Source organism: Aethalodelphis obliquidens, unplaced genomic scaffold (genome assembly GCF_003676395.1).
Source record: "Aethalodelphis obliquidens isolate GAN/ISIS:26980383/991018 unplaced genomic scaffold, ASM367639v1 scaffold2, whole genome shotgun sequence".
Lineage (NCBI taxonomy): Eukaryota > Metazoa > Chordata > Mammalia > Artiodactyla > Delphinidae > Aethalodelphis > Aethalodelphis obliquidens.
In genome coordinates, this window is record NW_020837946.1 from 81,737,682 (window position 1) to 81,756,134 (window position 18,453).

The 18,453-nt window shown below is 38.2% G+C and overlaps 1 protein-coding gene across 3 annotated transcripts in view; it reads right to left on the reverse strand.

Annotated features, from left to right (window-relative positions):
* Positions 1 to 6,912, reverse strand: part of ACVR2A (activin A receptor type 2A) — an 86,016-nt gene extending 79,104 nt beyond the window's left edge. For 2 of the 3 annotated variants that reach the window (XR_003438219.1, XM_027131645.1), the window contains exon 1: positions 6,291 to 6,851. Coding sequence is in view for 2 of the 3 variants with exons in the window: in XM_027131645.1 (XP_026987446.1) it covers positions 6,291 to 6,345 (55 nt within the window). In the remaining variant the exon portion in view is untranslated. Of the gene's footprint in view, positions 1 to 6,290 lie in introns of all 3 variants that reach the window. The other variant, XM_027131642.1, reaches the window with a different exon arrangement.
* Positions 6,913 to 18,453: the final 11,541 nt, after the last annotated feature.

Below are 18,453 nucleotides of genomic sequence, written 5' to 3' on the forward strand. Positions count from 1 at the left end.
TTGTGGATAAAGAGAAGATGTCTTCAAAGAGCTCAGAGTCTACACTGTATATATGCAAGTAAATATTTACATTAATTACTGAAATCAAGGTCATTTATAAAGAACAGAAATCAACTAACTCAATCTGGGCTGAGTGGCAGAGAACTTTTGTTTTTAAAGAGGTGGTACTTCTCAGTCTTAAACACAAGGAGTTAGCCAGGTAAAGGAGAAAGAAATAACATGTACAAAAGTACCATACTAATATACAATAAAGGAGGACACATTCAGGAAACTGAAGGTTGAGTTTGTATATCTGGCATATAGGACTCATGCTGAGGAGGAGCCACAGCAGAATACCTAGAATTTATCTGACATTTAATCTTCAAACCACTATGTGAGGTAGGCACTATTAATATCCCCATTTTGTAGATGACAAAACTGAAGCACAAAAGGTGAAGTGATCTGCCTAAGGTTAAGTTGTGAAGCGAGGATGTAAAAGCAAGAAAGTCTAACTCCAGAGCCTATACTCTTATCCTCTATACCAAGAGGTTAGAGAAAACAGGCAGGATCTAAATGAAAAAGGACCTTGTATGCCCTTCTAAGACTTCAGATTTTATGTTAAAGGTGACTCACAGTCCATGAAAGGTTTTAAGCAGGAGTGACATATTCAGACTTATTTTTTAATGAGGTCATTCTGGCAGGTATGTGGTTGGATTGGAAGAGGAATTAGTGGCAGGGAACTTAGCTAGTCATAGCTAGAAAGATACTACAATAATTCAGGTAAGAGAAATGATAGATGAGCTGTACAGCGGCAGTGCTGGCACCAGAACCCAAGTCTACTGACCACCACAACCGCTTAAGAACCTCCCATTTTTCCCCTTAAGTCACCATACTAATAGTTTAAGAAATCCAACCTCAGGAACAACAGCACATTCCCTTTAGGCCCCTTTATTAAACAAAGCATAACCACTAGATGTGTTGCGTATATGAAAGTGACAGAACAGTTGGAGAATGACAGAAAGTCAATTGCTATCTGCAGTTTTCTCACCTTCTTGACTTCTCCTTCTCCTTCCTCTATATACTATTCCTGGAACTTTCATGTTCAATAGTCAATTTGAAATCAATGTTCTGTCTAGACATGACTATTATAACCAACCTAACAATTAAATACACCACAGAGGAAGTCTAATGTGGTCCCAGCTGTGGCAATAAATATACTCTCTGGTCTGGTCAAATTTTGGCTTAAACAGAGGTGATGAATGAATAATAATAAGAGATAGACTTTCTGAAAGCAGCAAGAGTTAAAGAAAAACAGAATATTAAAAACGGATATGAATCAGAGCAATGTAAAGTTCAAGCCATTTGTTTCCAAGAGAGTAACACCAGTCCCAAGTGTGTGTGGTATTCCAGAAACCAACAAATGAAAGAACAGTAGAAAAGACTATCTGGTCAATTCTCAAGCATTCTAAATTCAATCCCTTTAGATTTAAACCAAGGGTGAGCCCTCCTGAGCCACCCTTGAGACTAAGGAACAAGTGGGTTCCACAAACAAGCAGCCTACAGTATAGGGAGGAAAGTACAGAAGGGACAGAGAAGATAAAGAAGAGAGGAAAGTAGAAAGGGAATCACAATGAAAGGGAATGGAAGAAATGATGTTACAGAATATGGAATAAAACTGAGGCGTGCTAGTGACCTCAATATCAAATGTTGCCAACCTTAGCTAACTTACTGAGGGGCACCATGATAGTGGCAACATTAGAGAGCATGAAAAGACACATTTAAATCACAGATTTATGAGACACCAACGATGAGAAATAAGGATAATGACAAAACTAAAAAAGCAACAAAATAGTTTTAGAGTCTAAAGAGACAATTTAAAGATTACTAAAATCTCATTTGGTTTAGTTATGCTTTTACTTCTCATGAAACAATGAGTCTGATGGACACAAAAGGTGAAAATGTCAGTTAGTACCCGAGATATGTCTGGGGAGATGTGTTACAAAGAAAGTATGAGACTTACTTGTATACTTTTCTGTGGGAGCAATTTCAGAATTTTTCCTTTCTATTGGTTAGTGCTACTTATTTTAAGTATTTCACTGTAATTCTTATCCTGGCTGGCTGGGTAACTTCCTTAAAACCAGAGTTCAAAACAAGGTAAACATTTTTTAATTATGGTCAAATTTTAACCCCAAAAAGGACAAGGGTCTGCAATAGATCACAGAATATTACTTAGCGGTATAGCCTAAATGAGTCTAATGGTAACCAAAACCCAGATAATGATTCTCAAAAAAATTATGTAATTAAGAAATTACTTTAAAAGTTTCTTAAAATTAAGGTTTGCTAGGTAAAGGAAATACTCTTAAAAAAAAAAACTCAAGGTGTAAATTCAGTTTTTCCATTCAGGTAAAATATAATAGTGAAAATATTTCTTCCATACGAAACTTACGAAATTTTCAGATACCATATTAATCTCTCTCTCTCCCTCTCCCTCCCTCCTCCTTCTCCTTCCTTCCCTCCCCCCCCCCACCCCCGGTCCACACACACCTGCTGCCAGCACATCACTCACAGTAATTTCAATAAGGATAAAAGGAAATATTCTTAAAGATGATCATTATTGCAAAGAAACTACTGAATCAAAACAAATATAATTAAACTTGATACCTTGACCAATCATTTATCATATCCATGAATATGCAGTCTTCATAAGTACTCCATTATAACAAGTGACTGGAGAAAGTTTATTCAAAACAGTCAACAAAATATTTTTATTAAAGCATAATAGGATGAAATAATGTGTATACCTATAGCCTATTTTTCTAATCATTCTAATTTTACAAGCTAATGAAAACTCTCAATACAAGGTCAGCTGGAGATCATCAATACCATGTACCTGTAAAATTTAGATGATTAACTGTGTCAGGGGGAGCAGAGACCTTTTACTAACACACTAATGCTTTTTAAAATTAAGAGTTTAGAATAGGGCTTCTCAACCTGAACACTATTGACATTATGAGCCAGATAATTCTTTGTTGTGGAAGGCTGTCCTGTGCATTATAGGATGATTAGCCAGCATCCCATCCTCTATCCACTAGATACCAGTAGCACACCCTCCCCTCCTCCCACGCAGTTGTGACAACCGAATACATCTCTAAATGGCCCCTGGGAGAGAGCTGCAGGGCTGGGGAGCAAAAGTCACCCAAGCTTGAGAACTACTGTCTTATCATAAACAGAAAAAAATGAATTGAGGGAGAGGGTGTTGTTTTGTTTTTCTTCTGGTCTTAATGTTCCAAGATATTATATTTGAATTTGATCACGGATTATATTTGAGAGATTCTGCCTTTGAAAACAAAGCATGTAATATCTATCACTTGTTAGTCAAAGTTCAGAAGAGTCCCAGAAGATTCACTGTACTGCCAATGACCCCTCAACCACACATACACACACATCCGTGCACACATACACACACAGTACTGCCTAGCTGAACTGAAGAAAATGCACAAAATTACTGTATTTGCATTTCTTATTTCATCAAATATATGGACCAGACTGTTCCAGTTCCCACAGAAACCAAGAGAATTCTCAACTTATCCAATGCAACTCAAATACAATAGCTGCATCACTCTAGATATGATAAACCTAAGTCCTAGAGCAAATATTAAACTCATCCTCACATTTTAACAAATTTGGAGGATGATACAAACTAACCATAATGCTTTAAAAACAAAACAACTAAGAAGTAGATTGTTGTTTTGAAACAGAACCTGAGGAAGGATAAGAGTAATGAAAAAATTCAAAATCAAAGGGAATGTGAAGGCATTTCAGCATGAGGGAAAAACTCAAAAATGTTTCCCCCAGAATGAGAGGAGTGAATTATACACTTAGCCATATCCCAGAGGAATAGTCTACATAATCAGTCTCCAGTATACATACCATGGGATGGAAAATGAAAAATCAAAGTCCACAAAATACTAAAAAAAACAGTAAACATCCATCCTAAACATCTGAAATAAAACTGCTCTTTACTACTGTTCTTCACCTGATTTTTAAAACAATCAAATACCCATAAACAAAAAAAAATTACAACTTCAGAAATTTTTTAATTCTCATAAAAATAGCCATTTGCATGCTTCCAGCAGGTCAGATTACATATTACATAGAAAAATCAATTCGGAAAAAAAAACATAAAAAATTCTTTTTTAGAGTGCATTTGATGCATAACAAAAGCCCTTCAAAAAAATCAGATACTTTAATAAAAATCTTCATGTATAAATATGGATGAAAGTCTTGTAAGATTTATTTCAATTATCTTCAACAGAATTATATTTTAGTTGAACTAGGATTGTTTATTTTTTTAAAAAAAGATGCAACGATACTTAGTTTAATGTAAGTGCAATATCTATGTGCTCTCCAGCAACAAAATTACTTTATTTCAAAATTTTAGCTATTAACCTCCTGACTCAGTGAAAATAATCCTACAAGAAACTAATGCTCAATTCTTTTTATTCCCAAGCCAAGCAGAGGAAGCTGTAAGATTTGTAGCGACAGCCTTCTTTTCCAGAAGTAATACCTTGAGACTGCTCAAGAATAGCCTCCTTCACCAATTAGTGTGACTCAGGTGGGTCTGGGAGGGAATAATGTCCACAATTCTTTGGTCAGTGGCCATGATGCCCCTCCTCCTCAAGGGCAGAAGATCAGAAAAAGGGATGAGAACAAGAGGAGTTCACCAACCAGAACATATAGGGCCAGAGGAGGAAGAGTACTACAGGAAAAATTAAAACTACATGGTTAAGTTATGTCACAAAAGCTAGAGGTTTAATGTTATCCAGTATTCATTCATTTCAGAGACACCATTGTTTATCTTCCTCCCCAAACCGTGCACAAAAAGAACTGTCAGCCTGCCTTAAGCATGTTCTTTCTTCCATTTAAACAGACATGATTCTGTTGGTTAATCTCTGGCAATGATCGCCATTTCACAACACATTCAGCCCACCCGGAACTGATCAATACCACTACAGACATAAGACTAGACTTTATCCATTTATTAACCACAAGGAAATGTACCATTCAGCAAAATTCTATACATTACAAAAGATTCTATTAAAAAGGGGGGCAGGGAGGATGGGTGGACACGGACACACACACACACAAATACACACACCACAGAGGTACACAAAGAAAAGACTACCACCCTCTAATTTCCCTGTGGCAAACGAGATAAAGACATGGCCACAAACCTGTCAATTCGTTGTCCCCCTATAATTCTATCTCACAACCTAGTAACTGAAAATTGAATTTTATGATAAATAGATCCACTGCCACTTTAAAATTGTTTCTTCTATCAAACTAACTCTCCTCTTAGGTACATTTGCACACCTCTGAGCTAGATGCTGTATTCATTTACAGAATTTCAAATACAAAAGACTAGTTTTCCAACCACTGGTTGCAACCACAGAACGTTCTCACAAAATCAAAATTTCAAATATAAATGGGCCAGATTATTCTTCCAACCCTGGAAGACTACAGTGTATTTGGCAGTGTGAACAATTTCAAATGGGCTGTTCTAAACCGAAAACAATGCTTCAATACAACGCGTTTAAAATAAGTATTCCGTAGGTAAGCAAAATCTCTGCCAGAAAAGAGCACATAAATGGTGGTTGAAAGCCAGCACATTACCAACACACAGCGGCATACCTCTTCTGCACTGGGTTATTGCTAATACTCCAACAACAACAACTACAACTATTTTTAACACTGCTGGACACTGAAGTTGAAGAAAACGTGAGGGGAGACCCAGATGAAATTGCTGATATAATGCATTGTTTCTCACGGTCAAAATTAAGTAGCAGCTGACTTTGATCTCTGTTGTGATAGTCACTGAAGCACTAATTAAAAGACGTTAAAACACAAACAACAACAACAACAAAAAAAACACCCTTATTTTGGAGGATGCCACACTAAAGGACATTTTGGAATACGCCTTTCGGGTCTCAAACCTTTGCATAAATTGTCACTTGTGGTATTTGCGGCTTAATTGCAACCCAACCAGCGCTGTCATCCAGTGTTACGGCCACAAACCATGACTTTCTCACTTCCACAACAACAGAGCAGTCACTCTTACCAACCTAACTCAAAACGAAGAAAATTCATGGAGATTTCCATATCATAATCAGCCCTGGGGGGCGGCCGCCGAGGGGCTTGGGGTGGGGGGAAACCTCCCCAGGCTCCTCTGAAGCTCGTCGACCCGACAACAACCGCAGCCGCCAGCAGCGGCAGCGGCAGCAGCCCCGCCGCGCCGCGCTCCATGCACCTACCTGAAGAACAAGAGATAAGAAAGACGGCAAACGCCAACTTTGCAGCAGCTCCCATTTTCCCGAGGCGCCGGGGAAGCCGTAGGAAGTTCTCGCTAGATATCCAGTTCCCTGGGTCTTCCTCGGAAACAAACCTCCTGGTGTAAAATCAACCGTCATAAAACATATTCGGAAGCCCCGACCAAAAAAGCGTTCACGGGGTCAAAAAAAGAGGGAAAAAAATGAAAAATAAAAACAGCGAGCACAACAATTAAAAAAAAAAAATGCACCACGGGGGAAAAACCGCCACACACAAGCACAACACACAAAACCAAACAACGAAAAGCCAACAACAACAAAAGCGGGTTTAAATCACTGTCAAAATCACTGTCAGCTCCGCTCGCCTCTCGGGTCTCTCGGAACAAAACGCCAGGCTGAGGCGACGAAGAGGCGGCGGCTGCGGCGTCCGCTGCCGCCCGGACAGTCCGGGAACCGAGCTGGGTCCGACGTCCGGACCGACCTTCAGCCCGGACACCCAAAGTCCCCCGGACCACTGGCGGTTGAGCTCGCGGCGGTGGCGGCCGAGGCGGCGGCGGCGGCGCGGGGAAGGAGAGGCGAGCGGCGGCGGCAGCGCAGGCGGCGGCCAAGTTCTGGTCCAGGCTCTGGCTCCGGCTCCAGGCTCCGGGCTCGGCCGCGTTTTCGGTTCCCTGGCCTCCGCCGGCCCCGCCCCCTAAACTTCCGGTTCCGGCCCGAAGCTGGAAGCCAGGCACCGCGGAGGAACGCTCCGCAGCGGCGGCGGCTGCGGCGGTGGCAGCGGCGGCCGGGCGCAGCGCGCGTGCCGGGCCGGGAGCGCGAGGAGATTGTCGGGGAAGCAAGGCGGGAGCGGGGGAGGGGTGAGAGAGCGAGGGCGGGGCCGGCAGGAGGGCGAGGAGGCGGGGCGGGCGGAGGCTCGATACCGCGAGGCCTCTTGGTTCGGCCTGCTTGGCCTGCTGGGCGGTGGGGCTACAGTGGGTGGCAAGTAAATGCTGTTGGGGTCTCGAGTGCCTGGTTTCCTAACCGTGCTCTACTGGCCTCTCTGCGGAGCGCACGCCCGAATGGTCACGGGGAGCCCAAGAGGAACAGGACCCCGGGGCGGGGCGGGTGACTGGTGACTCCTCCGGGGGGGGGCGTCTGCGGCGCCCTGTCTTTCCTCTGGGGGGACGCCTCGTCCGCTCTGAAATCCCGGGCGCCGGGAAGCCGGGGGTGGGGAGTCGGTCCTCCGCGCCTGCCGAGCTGCAGGAGCTGGTGTTTGTACCCCCCGTCCTAGCGGTGTGTCCCACCCCTGTGGCTTCTGTTTTAAGCGTTTTGTCTTTCGGCTAAAAGAGAAAAGAAATGGGGAAAAATAACCCGCGGATGATGGGCTGTCCACCCGTGCAGGATTTCCACAGCAATTATCATGATGTGCAATATGAATCCATTCCCACCTTCCCTTTTGTACACAAAGCATTGTGTTGAGAATTGTTCTGCATGTAATAGGTTCTCAAATATTTAAAACGCGCTTAAGAGGAAACCTGCAGATTTCGATCGACATATCTGATGATCAGACAAGTGTTTACTTTTTCAAATTTTAGTTCTTTTAGGGCTAATTTTTACCCCTTAATCCAAGTTGATTGCTTAAAAGATGCTGCTAGGCATGGAATGGGATCCAAAATGTAAAAGTAGGATCTCTGCTCACAGTATTTGCTGTACTCGAGTTGACTACAGAATACAAACTGAAGAGAGTATTAAAGGTACTAGCTTTGTTATTTACTACACTTTAGCGAGCTCCGTGAAGATGGGGGTCTTACGTCTTCTTCCCCGTTTTATGCCAGCCCTAAGAGTGTCTAGCCTGATATGATAGGTGCTTAATAAATAACTGTATAAGTGACTAGGGGATAACTGCCTGTTTCTTAAATACAATATTCTCACATGTAATCTACAAGTTTTGGGGTTTTATTCATAAAAAATAAAACATCTGGACTATATGGCTAATTCATGTTTTGCTTATGGTTTACTGATTCCCACATTTTCCCACAAAGCCAAGCCTTCTCCCTTGTACTTATAGAGTCTTATTTTTCTCTTCCTGTAAATTACTGTGTATTTCTATTAAGTTCATCCTGTAATTATCTGGCCATTTCTACAGCTTGTCAAGGTTATTAGTAATCATTGTGGCTCTTTAAGCTCTCTCCAAGATTTCCAGTTCCCAAGTCGTGGTGCTCAGAATTTGAATGATACTGTGCAACAGTTAAGTCCCTAGTTGGTCTTCAAGGTGTCTAAATGTAATCTCATATTATGTAGTTCTCTGGACTTTATGAGCTGGTCAAGGAATAAATATAAATCTTCCATTCCCTAACATTTCTGGAGTAGAAGAGTGTATTTTATTTAGTTCATTCAGGAATTTGATGTTAGTTATGCCCTGAATCAGGCCCCACTGTTGTCTTATCTCTGCATCGCTTCAATATTTCTTGAATTGTGAAACCAGAGCGAGTGGAATAACTGGAATAACCAGCAATAGGACTAAAACTTGAAAATATATTCCTTATCTTACCACCCAAATTTCCAGTATAAGAACGGAAGAGAAGATGAAAAATATTTTTCTGTAATATGAAAGAGGAGCAACAAGTCAAAGTCTTCACTAGACTATTCTCTAATAGTTAAAATAACTCCATGGTAAAAGTTATTAACATCCAGTAACAGTAACTATCCATTTTGTTCCTGAATCTGTGTTCACTCCCGCCCTCTGCATTTCTTAAAAATTCAAAAATATTTACTGTATATAAAATAGATAACCAACAGACACCTACTGTGTAGTACAGGGAACTAAACTCAATATCTTGTAATAACCTGTATGTGTGTGTGTGTGAATCACTTTGCTGTACACCTGAAACTAACACAACATTGTAAATCAACTATATTTCAAAAAAAATTTTTTTAAAACCTAGGTATAATAGAAGTATTATACTTAATGTTGATGATTCTAAAGACATGCCTATATTAATTAGATCAACAAACTAACTTAATATTGAATATTCCCCAGTTCACATGAACCAGAAACCTACTGTGGCTAGTTTCTTTCATTTTTAGAAATATTTAGTTTGTAAGTAGAAAAAAAGAATTCAAAAAAAATTTAACAGAGTAAGACATGAGAGTATATGACTAATTCCCACTTGAATTCCAAAGCTTAAAAAGAAGACAGAGGTAGCTGCAGCTAACCCTACTGCCCCTCTTTCCTTCCTATTTTCTACAATCACTTTTTCTTATCTACGAATCCAACACCTCCCTAACACAATGCAAGCTGTACAAACTGGATTTAGGAAGGAAGGAAAGGAAAGGAAAAGGAAACATGAAAGGAATTCTGGTCTGCCTGAGCATTAGACTGTTATGTGTTAAACAGCTTCAGCTAACATCACTCAGTCCCCAAACCTGATACCTAGCCTTGTAGCCACTCCAATGCCAGAATTTCTTTTTAACATTTTTTTAAAATAACTTTATTTATTTTTGGCTGCATTGGGTCTGTTGCTGTGCGTGGGCTTTCTCTAGTTGCCGCGAGGGGTCTACTCTTCACTGCGGTGTGCAAGCTTATCATTGCAGTGGCTTCTCGTTGCAGAGCATGGGCTCTAGGCACGCGGGCTTCAGTAGCTGTGGCACGTGGCTCAGTAGTTGTGGCTTGCGGGCTCTAGAGTGCAGGCTCAGTAGTTATGGCGCACAGGCTCGGTTGCTCTGCGGCATGTGGGATCTTCCCGGACCAGGGATTGAACTCGTGTCCCCTGCATTGGCAGGAGCATTCTTAACTACTGTGCACCAGGGAAGTCCTTTTTTTATTATTATTTTTTTTATTTGGCTGTGTCGGGCCTTAGTTGCGGCACACGGGCTTCTCTCTAGTTGTGGCACTCAGGCTCTAGAGCACACAGGCTCAGTAGTTGCGGCTCATGGGCTTAGTTGCCACACAGTATGTGGGATCTTAGTTCCCCGACCAGGGATCAAACCCACGTCCCCTACATTGGAAGTTGGATTCTTAACCACTGTGCCACCAGGGAAGTCCCAATGCCAGAATTTCAAGTCCAGAGTCTTGACAGAAGTTCAATTGAACTTCCAGTTATTACCAGCTGGAAGACTCTAGAGAAGCCAATTTACTCTAGAGATTCAAGTGTGTGTTGGCTGGATGAGGAAACAGAGGTAAATGAGTACCATAGACTGCTTCCAGAACAAAAGTTGATTTCTTCCTATGCTTGAAATTCACATGGCTCAAAAATGTATAGATTAAGTTTAAATCTTCAGCTCCAAGGTAGGGCTGGAATTGAACTGGGCTGGAATTGACCTTGCCTTTGAGATTGGATAGTATGCCATGTATCATGAGGAAATTCACCTTAAGGTATTCACCTGTCTTTGGATATACCAACAGCCACAAATAAGCAAGGCATGCCAAATCTCTCTTCCTTCATGTTCAGGAAGGTGACAAAATCCCTTTGGAGTATGAGGGATGTTGAATTCCTCTTAGATGAAGGATTTTAAAGTATTTCTGCTGCTTTCAGCTACTGTAAAAACCTACTCCTATGTTCAGATAACATGGACATTCCTGAAGTGGCACAAGTAAAGAATTTCTTATATACCTAAGCTGTAAGGCATAATATAAGGGGAAGAAATTTAGTAACTTGGTAAGTCAAAGGCAGGCAGATAATAATCAGCCTATCTTCCATGAATATCCTTCACACCCTAAATGCTCAAGGTGGGAAGAAAATTCCCTATATCCTAGCTTTTGGTACTGTTATAAGGATGTGGGAATGGCTAAGGGATAAAACATTAAGGCAGAATATTTTAGGTCAGGAAAGTGAGTTAGAAGAGTTAAGAGAAACTAGCTGTGATGGAAATAATGTATTCAGCACTTTGATTACAAGGCTATACCAACCCAGCTAGTAATAAAATCTCAACAACCAATTGGTTTTTCTGTAACATCCCAAGGGTAACATTTGACTTTTTCTCCTGCTAGCAACTTGTTCAAAATCCAGTAAGTATGTGGGAAATAGAACAGGCTTAATTCAGGGAAGGTTTTTGTGTCTTTTTTTGCCCATCCTCCAATTTATACTCATGACCACAGGGACTTAGTTTTCTATCTTATTTCTAATAGTTTTCTAACTATTTTATTTCTAAATTTTATAACTTTTATAAATGCTACAACTATTTTATTGCTTGGTATTCTAACTATTTTATTTCTGATAGTTTTCAACTATTCTTTCTATAACAAAGAATAGTTGAGACTTTGAGATACCCTACCTAACCCAATGCCAATGACTTAAGACATTCAAGTTGGAGTAAACCAAAACTGCTCAAAGTACAGTTCTAAAACTAGTGTTAACCTTAAACTGTTTGTTACTGATCTTCAATGAGACTAGTACAGACATTGACAACAACTGTTTAATTTTTGTAGAAACTTGACAGAGTAATTTTACTACAATTGAAGGTAATAATAAAAATAAGTGAGCTTATATTTTGTTTTTATTTATAGTTCATGTTTTTAGTAATTCAATGTTATTGTATTTTACAAAAGTCTCATAGATTGGAAATTTGCCAACTACAGTTTGAGAGGCATTGAAGTGGAGAATAGGCTATATACCCAACATTCTTTCTCGAAAACAGTGCCCTTCATCCATTTTGACAAATGCTTAAAATCTTAAATAAAGCTTTGATGCTATAGTCCTAAAATATTCTATAATGCAAGACTGCATAAGAATCAGTCATTTTCATTACATTGTCCATCTTCATCTGTGATATTCATTTATTTGACAAGTAATTATTAGCTACAAGATTTGTGCTATATGTTGATTGTATAGTGATAAATGAAATGTATACAGTCTCTGCCCTCATTGAGCTTATAGTATTATAAGGAAGACAGAAAAATAGCAAGTAAACAAATAATTGTCAAATGGGAAGGATTATTTCTAAATATTAACAGGATGTTGAGATAAAGAATAAGAGTGATAGTACTGGATAGGAAAAACAGGCTTATATAAGAGAATGATTCAGGAAGGACTGACTAAGGAAGTGGCATTTAAACTGAAACCTACAAGATGAAAAAGAGATAGCTATGAGAGGAGCTAGTTAAGAAGGAAAAGTATGTACAAAACCTACCATATGCTGAAGAAATTGAAAGGAGGCTCTTGTGGCAGTGAAAGAGTGGTATGAATAAGGAGACAGAGGGATACAGGCCCCAGACTCCAAGATCTTATAGGCCAAAGTAAGGTTCTTGTATTTTATTCAAAGTGAAGTGTCCAGCCATTGGAGGATTTTAAGTAAGGGAGTTACATGGTCTGGTTTATGTTGAAAAGATCACTCTTGCTCTTGTATGGAGAACGGGTTGCAAGAGATTACCAAAGAAAGCAGAGAGCTAGTTAGAAGGATGTTGCAGTAAGTCAGGCAAGACATTATGGTACAACGAACTATTATGGAAAGAAGCAGGCAGATTCAAGATATATTTTGGAAGCAGAATCAACAGGATTTGCCGACGAATTGGATGACTCCTACTTTTTTTCTTGAGCAAAGGAGCAGAGGTAAGATTTAGGGGGAGAGATATATGATAGGGAAGGAGGTAAAGAGATGAATAGTGAAAGATCTCAATTTTGAAAATGTTAAATTTGAGACACCTGTGAGACATCCAAATGGAGATGTAGAGCAAGCAATTGGATGGAGGTGACTGAAGTTTGGAAGAAAATGGTCTCACAGATACAAATTTGGGAACTGTCAGCACACAAATGGTATTTAAGGCCATGGAAATGAATTAGAGTATCTAAATAAAGAGTGGACAGAGAAAAGAAATTTAGTGAGTAGAGGATTAAAAGCCAGGAAAGGGGATGAAAAAGTAATGAAAAAGCCAAAGAGATGAGATAAAAACCAAGAGAGAGGCAGATGTCATACATGAAAGTGTTTTGTAAAAGGGAAATAGGAACAGTATTGAAATCTATAGAGACATAAGTAAATTGAAGAGTAAAAATATAAGGGTCCACTGCATGTGGCATCATGGAGAGAACTGCTCTCCTTGACAGTAGTTTCAGCAGAAGCCATATTGAGGCAGGCAGGAAGAAGAAAGGGCAAGCAGAAGCCGGTGAGTTTGTACAACTTGACACTGGAGGGTGATGATAGTCTCGGCTGAGAACTCTAAATTCCCTGAAATATAAAGCAAGGTTTTCAGCTTAAAGTGGAAGGGACATGATAAAAAGTTAAAAATAGTCCTGATTGAGGTTGGAGACAGAAGCATTATAGTAGAATTGCCAGACTTGAGCACCCATTTGAGGTTGGAGATCATGTTTATCATGACTCCAGTCTGCCCAGCTGTGTGTGGTTATTTCCCAGAACACATAGTTATTGGCACCACAGAGAAGGCAGATGAATGAGTTCTTCAATGGTTGGATTTGAGGAAGAAAGGAACAAGGAAGTTATGGGAGTTGTATGGGAGTCATTGGGACAATGAATAATGGAATTTGAGTCTTATAAGAAGAAAGTATAGCATAGAAGAGGCTGTTGTGGATAGAAAGAAGTGATACGTGTAATGGATTAGAAGGCTGACACCATTCAGAGGAATCCTTGCTTCCGGGCAGATATTTAAGCAAGTGAGCGAGAAGAATAGGAGAGATAATCTAAGAATAGAATTCAATGTATGGAGGGGAGTCATATCTGGTGACGACAGTGGCCAGGGATTTACCACTGCAGTGATAGAAAAAAATGGTCCCTGGCAATGAAGAGATGAAAAAATTGGATATCAAAACCTCCAGGGAGCTGGATGGGTCATTTGCAAGGATATTGAAACCACCCAGAATGGTGACAAAGATTAGGCTGGAAAGTAAAAATTAAGACTTCAAGAATTCAGGAATGTTACGTGAAGGCTGTTCGATGACAGCATTCTTCAACATTATCTCTAACAAGATCAATGGTTTTTAATGTGTTTTCATACACATTCTTACTTAATTTTCATTACAACTTTATGAAGCAGGTTGCCTTGATAATATTATTACCATTTCATAATAAGAGAAAAAAACTGAGTCTCAGATAAACTACAAATATATTAGAAGCAGTTAAAAGGAGGCACATGGTAAAGAGAGACAATTTATTGTCTTCTATTTTATATTAAATTCAAATTTATGAAATAAATTGAGGATAATTTATTAAATATTTAAAAGCATTCTTTTTAAGGCCTCCTTTTCAATGGCACCTTTCCAAAGTACAAGTATATTTTAAATTTCTCTATATACAAAAAATTCAATTTTCATATTTTTATCAGAAGCATAGACTCTGCAAAGTAAGATAAAGCACCAGGCAAAGGAGTAATCTGATCATTTCCCTTTTATAATATGGTTAGAGCATTTAAAACAATCCATGCTGAGATAAAATTATCATAAAATTTAAGAATAATTATTATTAAAACTCTATTTCTGAAGAATTATAAATAAGAAAAGGAAAAGGATAGATGTGAGTTTATTGTTATTATTGTGCGTAAATGTGAATTTTTGCAATTTGGCAGTAGAGAATAGTACATGTGTATAATATATAATACTTCTTACAATTAAAAAAAAACAGTGGGGGGAAGAAAGATTATTTTCCTCTCTATTTTAAAAATAATTTGTTTTCTCAGGCTAAACTACTCTGGATTTTCCTACCTGTTTAAGCATGCAAATTAGGCAAAACACTTAACTTCACTTTATTGTGCTTCATTTTAACTTAAATCAGAAGAATTTTAATCAAAGCAGTACTGAGGCTTTAGGGGAAACTTAATTGTAGGAATGTTTGTAGTAATCTTAACTGGTCAAAATATATGCACTTCTTCATATTCAAAATCTGTTATTACTAGCTACTCTAGCAAATAAGTGATAATTTTATCCCATTTTTCAGGTGAACAAATACAAATGTTAAATGGCTTGCCCAGGGGCACAAATTGAATCAGTAGCAGAAGTAGGATTATAACTCCCAACTACTGACTCAAAGCTTAGTCCAATGAGCCATGCGTTTCTCAAGTAGTAAGCATATTAATTGTCCTTCCAAGCAGGAAACAGAGCTCTAAGTGGAGCATGTTCCATCCAGAAGACCTATGCTACATAGTAGAGAGACATACTTCTCTCACTTAAAAAAAAAAAAAAAAAATTACCCACCAAACTGTCAATCTCATCTTTTTGTGAGGAGGAAATATATGTTATATATTCAAAAAGTAGTGCAAAATATATGTCATTAAAAGGCACTAAATTTTGTACTTGTAAAACCAAAAAGATGTTTTGATTTTATCTTTCAACACTGACATTAGACCTAGGATACACAGAACAGTGAATCTTCAATATTAGATAAAAACCTACATAATTCAGGAATCCATTTTCCCTTTGTGATTTAGGCTAATCATAGAAAAAAAGCAACTGTACAAATTTTATTTAATATTTGAATAGATGCTTTCCTGACTCATTTTTCTTACTTCAAGTCCACCCAGGTACATAATTTTTCTGACTCAATTTTAACTCTGCAGTTTCAAAACCACAAATAAGAAGACTATGTTGAAAGTAGAGATTAAGGAAAATTGCAAATTGAAAGTAAATGGTTCAACTTCCACTTCTGGCTATGATAGAATAGCTTATACTACTTTAACTCTCCTATTGAGAAGAACTATTTGAAAGTATATACAACAATTGTTTGAAGTCACTAGACAGGAACTAAGGAAGCCAGCACTGGAGGGACCAAGATCCCAGAGAGGAGAAAACTATAATAAATTGAGCTCCACATTCACCTCAAATGTTCACTTATATATTTGCAGATTCATGGCATGGGTAATACAGGCTAAGAACATGTCAACCTGGGCTTATAGCAGTCTCACTGGAGTAGGGAGACAGATGTTCAAGCTTGAGTGTAACAGGGTGATTAGGATATGAAAGACTAAGATCCAGAAGTTGAAAAAATTACAGAGGAGGAAGCCCAGACTTCTGTGTGATTTCCCCTTACGGTGTGTGCTGACTCTTAAACCGTGCAGGGTAAAATGCAGAGAAACTAAGTGTAAAGGAACAGCTTGGAGGTTAAAGAGTGAGCAGAGATTTTTGGCAGTCTTGGAGACCTTGGGAGACAAAGATGAAAGTTTAGAGACCATCAAGGTGCAAGAGCCCAAGTAAACACCTCGGGATTTCATAAGAGAACCCAAGAAGTCTACTCCTTAAAAATTAAAGGCTATGCTTTAAGAGTTAGAACAAACTGGAAATTGATGATGCTAAAAGTCTGAAATCCAGCATCCACTGGAGTAATGTAATAAGTCCATCCATTACATGACTGGGGCATATTAAATCCTTTCTGGAAAAAGATGACTTTATGTAGTGTCTGCAACTTTTTTACACACAATGTTCAGCATACAATTTAAAAATTACCAAGGATATAAAAAAGAGGACCAAATGGAAATGCTAGAACCAGAAATTACAAGAACTAAAACAAATTGAAAGATGAGTTTTTAATGGATTAGGCACATTAGAAAGAAGGACAGTGAACTAAGAGAGAAGACTGTCAAAAATATTCAAATTTAAATATAGAGATTGAAAGAGGTAGAAAATACAGGAGAATAAGAGCTATGTGGAAGAGTTTAAAAGTCTGATATACCTGTACTTGGAGTCCCAGAAGGATAGAATTGCATGAATTGAACAAAAGCAACATTTCAAATACTATTGGCAACTACTTTTAGAAAACTGATGAAAGACAGGAAGTCATATATTCAAGAAGCTCCACAACACCACAGAAGAAATACAAGGAAGCTATACCCAGAGCATCATAATCAAACATCTGAAAAACAATGATAAAAATAAATGTTGAAAGTAGTCAGAGAAAAAATATATGTATACATTACTTTCAAAGGAGCAAAAATAAGATTTAAGTCTGACTTTTTGATACAAACTATGGAATCCAGAAGACAATGGAATGTCATCTTTAAAGTTCTGAAAGAACATAATTCCCAACCCAAAATTCTATGCTCACAAAATATCCATCAGAAAAGAATGTGAAATAAATACACTTTCAGACAAACAAAAGCAGAGAGAATTTGCTGCTAACAGATTTATAGTAAAAAAAAACTCTAAAGGAATTTTTTTCAGGTTTACACATGGAACTGCAGGAAAAAAATTAAGAACACAGGAAAGGGTAAATTAGTAAATCTATACAAATAATAGTAGTAATGCATTATAGGATTTAAAATATATGCAGGGGCTTCCCTGGTGGCGCAGTGGTTGAGAGTCCGCCTGCCGACGGAGGGGACACGGGTTCGTGCCCCGGTCTGGGAAGATCCCACATGCCGCAGAGCAGCTGGGCCCGTGAGCCATGGCTGCTGAGCCTGCATGTCCAGAGCCTGTGCTCTGCAAAGGAAAAGAAAAAAAAAAAAAAAAAAAAAAAAAAAAAAAAAAAAAAAAAAAAAAAAAAAAAAATATATATATATATGCAGGATTAAAATAGATGACAACACTAGAAGTGTTATCCGAGAAGTGTAAATGTACTAATTTAAGGTAGACTGTAACAAGCAAAGGATGAATGTTGGAATCTCTTATTTATGATAACCAACAAAATAACAAATATATAACTAATAATCTAATAGATGTGGCAAATGGAATAATAAACACTTGATTAATCTAAAAGAAGATGGTATAATAGGAAACATAGAGTAAGAAGGTAGATTTAAATCCAAATACAGCAATAATTACACTTAGTTGGATTAATACTCCAATTAAATGAAAAAGATGGTCAAAGTGGACAGAAAAACAATAATCAACTGTATGCACCTTATGAGATACACCTGAAATATAAGGACTCTTAAATGTATAAAGTAATAGTTATGAAAAATATAATATGAAATAATAACCAAAAGAAAACAATGTAGTTATACTTATACCAGGCAAAGAAACTCTAGGGCAAAAAGTATTACTAGAGAAAAAAATGAGTGCTTCATAATGATAAAGGGATCAACAAGATTACAAACTTAAATTTTAATATAACTTACATAATAATAAAGTCTTAAATATGTAAATAATGATATTACAGATAAAAATGTTTCAGTAGTTTGTGTCTTTCTAGTATTAATACTTTGCTCATTTCAGCTTGGTTGTCTAATTTGTTGACATACGGTGTTCATAGTATTCCATCATAATCTTTCCTATTTCTGTAAGATTGGTACAAATGG